The 7,123-nt window shown below is 33.2% G+C and overlaps 1 protein-coding gene across 1 annotated transcript in view; it reads left to right on the forward strand.

The window, feature by feature from the left end:
• The first annotated feature begins 4,780 nt into the window (after positions 1-4,780).
• The window catches only part of gdpd3b (glycerophosphodiester phosphodiesterase domain containing 3b), a 6,239-nt gene continuing 3,896 nt past the window's right edge, over positions 4,781-7,123 (forward strand). Inside the window, exons 1-5 of the mRNA XM_016513357.1 lie at positions 4,781-5,063; positions 6,171-6,213; positions 6,301-6,436; positions 6,520-6,565; positions 6,656-6,774. Of these exons, the coding sequence (XP_016368843.1) occupies positions 4,919-5,063; positions 6,171-6,213; positions 6,301-6,436; positions 6,520-6,565; positions 6,656-6,774 (489 nt within the window). The 5' untranslated portion in view covers positions 4,781-4,918. The remainder of the gene's footprint in view (positions 5,064-6,170; positions 6,214-6,300; positions 6,437-6,519; positions 6,566-6,655; positions 6,775-7,123) is intronic.

Here is a 7,123-nt window from a genome sequence, read left to right on the forward strand (position 1 = left end):
TTTTTATTTTTATTCATGGTACACATATTACATAAATTATAAATAAATAAATTAGTTTTAAATTAATTCAGTTTGGTAAAATTAGTTCATGCGTTAGCTATCATGCTAGCAATGTACAACATTTTTAGAGCATTTATTAACCTGGGTTAATGTTAATTTATAAATAATCTAATGTTCATTTGAATTCATATTTGTACATAATACACTAACAACTAATGTTAATAAAAAAAAAATCAAATGTATATATTGAAATTAACCTATATCAATAAATTCTTTAAAACTATTATTTGTATTCATGTTAGGCACTAATATTAGCAAACTGAGCCATACTTTATTATATTATATTATATTTATACAGTATTCCAATGACCCTATAGGACAAGTGGTTTGGAAAATGCATTGATATTTATTTATTGGTTGGTTATGTTTTGAGAGAACATGTGTTTGACATGCTCACAGAAGGATTCTCGTGGGTCAAACTGCTGACTGAGCTGATGTCGGGTTGGTTTTCCTCCCGCAATGAGAAGAAAGAGGAAGGTCAAACTGAAAATGCTTTGTGAATGAATGCCAGTTATATGATGTAATGGCACAACCGTATATGGACTGTCTGTACCACTACCGCTATCCATCTATGGTTTTAGAGTTGACCGGATGAGGAATACTAGATTTATTGTTAGGTATAATACTAAAAGGATTTGATGTCTAGTTTAATTTTGGCCTTTGCCCTCTGCTCAGATCTTCATTCTCAGTTGGTGGTGAGGGTGGAGGCGTTTGACGGACAGTTTGGTCACTGCTGCAGTTTGGTCTCTTAGGTAAACACTGACGTTCAGACACCATCCAAATGTCTTTTGACAGATTAACATATGCTTTAGATGATGTTTGTTGGGCAGTGTTTAAAGGACATTTATTATAAAGCCCTGCATATTTTTGTAGGCCAACCCATACGTTCACATCACCCTGTTTCCTTCAACAAAACCCCAAAAGGATTTTCCAATGGCTTTTGGATTATTGCAGAAAATAAGATCTGTTTATGATTCTCACATGTTTTACACAACTTTGGAGCCTAAATACACTCACCAGAAATTAAAAGCTAAATGTGGGCTATAAACGAACTACACTATATGGTCGCATGATTTTACATCACCACCATTAAGCTAAGCGTCTGACAACTCTTAGTCTTTATTTTAAAAGCTTTCCCTGAAAGTTTGAGTTAGAATAGTTAACAAGAGTGTGATCATGAACACAATGAGGCTGTGAAAGCAACTAGTGCTTATGGATTTACCTGTTCCGCTTGATCACGTTTAATGCCCATTTATCCACTTGTTTTTAGACATGTCAAATCTTTATGCCGTAGAATAAAACATGAAAATATCTTGAGCTTGTGTTCAACACAGACCTTATTTCAGGCATTTAACAAAAAAAAACCCCAAAAAACATTGACTTCAGGACGATGGGACCAGAAGTGCCAATATGCTAACTTGATTCCAGGTTTTGGACTAAAAAAGACATCATCCCTGCAGCAATATTCTGATCTGTTAATACCTACTGCCAGTCCTAAACGCTGGTTTTGGAGCTCTGAGGGGTCAGCAGACTGCAGCTCTTAACATTGTTGTTGTAGTTGTTGTTTGCGATGTGGATTCACAGGCGGGTGATAAAGCGGGGCTGTGAGAGAGAGGGGAAGTGGAGGTGTCGCTCTCAGAGGGGGGTGGATGTCATTACTGACTACAGCGTGTGTCCGTTTCAGAGTTTATAGGGACTGTAAGGCCTAATGGCAGCTAATGTGTTTATGAGAGCCCAGGTGTGTGTCTTTAAGCAACAGTAGCACGACAGGCTCTATTCATGCTACATTAGCGGCAATGAGGGCGTTTAGTGTGAGGAATTAGGAATTGTGCCTTATTTAAATCTGCTAACTTAAAAAGTTGCAAGGCCTGGTAATTCCTACAATAGATTTCAGGAGTTTAACCCACAGGTCAGTTTGACATTTGTGACCCTGGAGCACAAAAGCAGTCTTAAGTCACTGGGGTATATTTGTAGCAATAGCCAAAAATACATTGTATGGGTCAAAATTATCGATTTTTCTTTTATGCCAAAAATCATTAGGATATTAAGTAAAGATCATGTTCCATGAAGATATTTTGTAAATTTCCTACGTAAATATATCAAAACTTAATTTTTGATTAGTAATATGCATTGCTAAGAACTTCATTTGGACAATTTTAAAGGTGATTTTCTCAATATTTTGATTTTTTGCACCCTCAGATTCCAGATTTTCAAATAGTTGTATCTCGGCCAAATATTGCCCTATCCTAACAAACCATACAGCAATGGAAAGCTTATTAATTCAGCTTTCAGATGATGTAGAAATCTAATCAAAAATTTACCCTTATGACTGGTTTTGTGGTCACATTTGTGTCTTTACTTAATTTTTCAATTTGACCTAATTCATAATCACACTCTCAGAAAAAAAGGTACAAAAGCTGTCACTGGTGCGGTACCTTTTCAAAAGGCACACCTTTGTACCTAAAGAGTCCATATTGGTACCTTAAAGGTACATATTAGTACCTAAAAGGTAAAAAAATGTACCTTTTGAAAAGGTACCGCCCCAGTGACAGCGTTTGTACCTTTTTTTCCGAGAGTGCACTTTTAAAAATAAAGGTTTGAAAGAGGGAGTTATCACAGTCATACAACAGAAGAACCATTTTTGGTTCCCCTGTGAACTTTTTTGTTTGTTTGTTTTTTGTTTTTGTTTTCATTTTAATGGACAATGGCTCCACAGACCTTTTTTTCCCTTAGTGTTAAGAACATTTTAATAATCTAAAGAACACTTTGTGGATTGAAAAGATTCCATGCATGTTAAAGGTTCTTCATGGAACCATCGATGCCAAGAAAGAACCTGTATTTTTCAGAGCATAAACACATACTTTCATTCATATAAATATTAAAAGACAAAAACATTGGTTTCACTTCACACTCACAAACTCTTTTCATTGTGTTCATTTGTTAAAATGCAAACACTATTGATGAAAAGACAGGCCAGATGTATATTTATCACCTGAATGAAAATGTTTTGAGAAACGAAATACAAATTCTAGTCTTTGATTTTCATAAAATGTTATTTACTCTGATACTAACACTGGAAGTGAGATTATGGTTAGTATATTTTTGGATTCTTTGACTTACTGTACATGGTTGAATTATGTTTTATTTATAATCAGCTACTGGTGGAAATTATGTTGAAAAACAAATATACTGTTTAACATTTATACATTTGACCAATAAATAAATAATTTTAAAAAATGCTACTGTAAAAACCATTTAATTGGTTAACTAAGTTACCTTACCAATACGGTGAAAAACTGTAAATTAACATCACATTATATCAAATGTAATTTTACTGTAAAATTATCTAAAATGTATGATTTTTTCAAATAAAAGCTGTACTGAAAAAAATGTTGACTCAGAAATTGCTAGTAAATTTCACAAAGAAACGGCAAGTAACAGTGAATTAAATGTGAAATTTTGAAGTTGAAAAACTGAAATAGTATTTTCTTGTCAAATATACTCCAATTATCGTTATTGTATTTACAACTTTTTTTCAGTGTATGAACTACCATATTTATAATTTAAAGTACATTTCTCAAACTCTGAGCATGGCACATCATATATGACTATATTTAAATAGTTTTTATTTATTTATTATTATTATTTAAATTTTTAATTAGGCCCAGGTTTTTACCATAAATTTAACAGGATATTGAACAGTAGTTTATAATGTCTGGCTAGTTTGACCCACTAATTTTTTTTATGTTAACGCAAAAACAGGGTTAAACAAGATATTGTAGCTTTCGTGATTTCACGTAAGCTGATCAATCATATGTAGTAGGAAGTACTTGAGATGTCTTGTGTTCTCAGTACAGTGGTGTTGTTGTGTGATTAGATGATCTTCTGTATGATTGCTTGTGCACATGATTCTGCTTGGACATTTCATAACTGGTTTTACTTGATTTTGCCCAAAGGTTCAACTTGCACACCTGCAACAAAATTCCAACAAATCACTTAACTAAAAGTTACTCAAATATGCTCAGTTCATATTCAGGTCAAAATGTGTTGTGCTGAATATTTGGCAAAGGTGTAGTCTTAAACTTTAACTCTGTTTACCTAGTTCCACCTTCCAAATGACACATGGTCTGGATTCAGATGCAAGCAATTACGATTAATTCAGCGAATTCACAAAAGTGCGCAAAAAAAAACATATGACATTACATCATGACATTGGCAATACATGGGGAATTTTCAAGCCATCATGACATGAAAAAAATAGGATATTGTTCAGAATCGATCTCATGAAGTTCTTAGAAAGTGCTTGTCATCAGCCCCAGTTATTACTCAAGCAGAAGTGTGGATTTGGTCGAGTCAGAAGGTTAGATTCATGTGAAGCTTGTGAAACAATCTGACCACAAACCACAACAGTCCAGATAAGGGATAAAACACCAGTCTTTTCACTCGCATCTCAAAAACTAATGATTTTTTTTTTTTCAAGGTTTCCAATATTCTAGTTTCTCAGTCTCAACGGGAGTATATGAATAAGATATGAGATTTGATTTCTTTGTTCACAGTTAAATCCCATTTCTTTCTTTTTTTGGGATATCAGTATTGCACCTAACCACACACCCAACTCTCACACATGATCACGTGTAGACAGAATAAACGCCATAAATCCTGCATGACATAAGACATATAAAGCAAAGCAGGACCGAACTGTTTCAAAATAGGTGGAAGAAAAACTCAGACTTTGAAGAGCTGCTTATTCTATAGGTAGAGCGCTGATATTTGCTTTCTAGAATCTGTAACTTAATTATATCCGGTTCTGAGAGTCAAAGTGCAGTTAGTGAGGGATTGACTAGTTAGAGTTTTCAGCATGGACGTATTGAGTGGGATTCTTCTCCTCTGCTTGGCTGTTGGACTTTATGTCGTTTGTTCGCTGTACTTGCTACGCAATCCACGGATTCTTCATAAGAGGAAACGGCTGGAATTCTACTGCAGACACATTTCACACAGAGGCGGCAAGTGGACTATTTTGAATTTAAGTGTCGCTACTTTGAGCTAAATAACTTTTTTATTAACTTATGTACATAACTAATAATACTTAACTCTTTTAATACTTAAAAATAATAATAATAAAGTACTTAAAAATGTGTTAAAATTGATTAAGTTATAGTGATTGTAATTGACCTTAATTGGATTTTTTTTTTAAACAAAGGTAAAACAATAAACCTTTAACATTAGCTTACTTCTAACATATTATAAAAAAATGTAAAAAAAGATTTTTAAAATTGCATTTAACATTTATTTTTTAAAACATTTGTTTCACAAAATGTGAATATTATAAACAGTATTTTAAATATTTTTCAAATGTAACATTTTTGTTTGTTTTCTTTTATTTTTGAATTTTTTGTCTTTTTTTTTTCGTGTGCTTTCTTGAAGCTCAAACAGTATGATGTTAGCAACACCAAGATCATGTGTTCGATTCTCAGCAAAATTCACATTTGTGAACTGATAAATACATATATGTATATATACAGTAGTCAACATTTGAAGTGGATCAAAAAAGTTCATCAAAGTTGTCCTAAGACAAGAACGGGTATTGTTTTGGTTTTGATCCACTTCAAATGTTGACTAGTGTATATATATTTGTGACCCTGGACCACAAAACCAGTCTTAAGTGTCAATTTTTCAAAATTGAGATTTATACATCATCTAAAAGCTGATGTATAAACAGGACAATATTTGGCCGAGATACAACTATTTGAAAATCTGGAATCTGATTTTGAATAAAAGAGTCTTCCAAATGCATTAATGTAAATGCCATCATGGCCAGTTAAAAAACTGACATGACATAAATAAATTTTTTTCTATTATTTTGGGTCTTAAGCTGCCATTAACCATGAAACCTGCAGCTCAAATTGACCAGCTAACATCATAATCATTATATAAATTTCATCCGCACATTTTGTAACACCTCATTGTCAAAACTTTGCAAGCCATATACATAAAAAATAGTATTTCCAACAACTCACAAATCTGTTTAGGTCAAATTACCTCAAAACATAATATAAGAGTTCATTTAGTATCAGTACAACAATTACTGTATTATTTATTTTTACCAATAGGTTCTGGAGAGAAGATAGAAAACACAATGGAAGCTTTTACACAGTGAGTTTCTCTTGTGCTATATCTGCTTCTTCTATTCCTTCCTCCTCCTCTCCATTCTAACTGTGTATTCATCTCATCGTGGGATAGTGCTGTGGCTGTGGGCACTGAGATGTTGGAGATGGACTGCCACCTCACATCGGATGGCTATGTGGTCATTTCACATGATAACAATCTTATGAGACAAACCGGATATGACAAAACAGTGTCGTCTCTTAGGTTCCAGGTAGTTATTATAACCATTAAACTTTCTCTTTTCATCTGCCTATGATTTGTGATGATCTTTGAATCCTATTTTGTATGTTTCAGGATTTGCCTCTCTATGAAGAGCGACTCGAGGTCACATTTTATGTTGGTAAGTACTTGGATACAGGTCCAGTTGTACACTATTAAGCACTTTAGTGAAGCTCTAATTATTAAAATATGTAATGTTATCATGTGTTAGGACACTACAGTACAGGAAAGGACAGAAAGTTTGTGTTGCTGGAAGATCTCTTTAAGAAATTTCCCAGCATGCCAATGATACTTGAGATCAAAGAAAACAATGACTTGCTCATCAAAAAGGTAAGATCTTTTTTTTTTTTTTTTTTGCAATATTCCTTCTACCTGCTGTCATTAAATTCATATTGCTGATAAAGTGTGTTTCTGAATCACAATGCTTCTCTGAATTATGGTTAGGTTTAAAAAAAACAAAAAAAGAATTTTCTATGCTTTCACTATTTTTTAAAATCCCTCCCGTTCAAGCTTGCCCTTGTGAAAAAGAAAGACACTTTAGCAGACTTTCAAAAAGAGTACTTATAACAGAAATTATATACTTAAGTGCTTTTAAGTTTCCGGACACTTAACTGCATGTTTTTTGCCATTAAATGAAATTGCGTTATAGTTTAAATGTATATTAAATGCAGTTAGTTTA

Source organism: Sinocyclocheilus rhinocerous, unplaced genomic scaffold (genome assembly GCF_001515625.1).
Source record: "Sinocyclocheilus rhinocerous isolate Xijiao unplaced genomic scaffold, SAMN03320098_v1.1 scaffold24, whole genome shotgun sequence".
Taxonomy (NCBI): Eukaryota; Metazoa; Chordata; class Actinopteri; order Cypriniformes; family Cyprinidae; genus Sinocyclocheilus; species Sinocyclocheilus rhinocerous.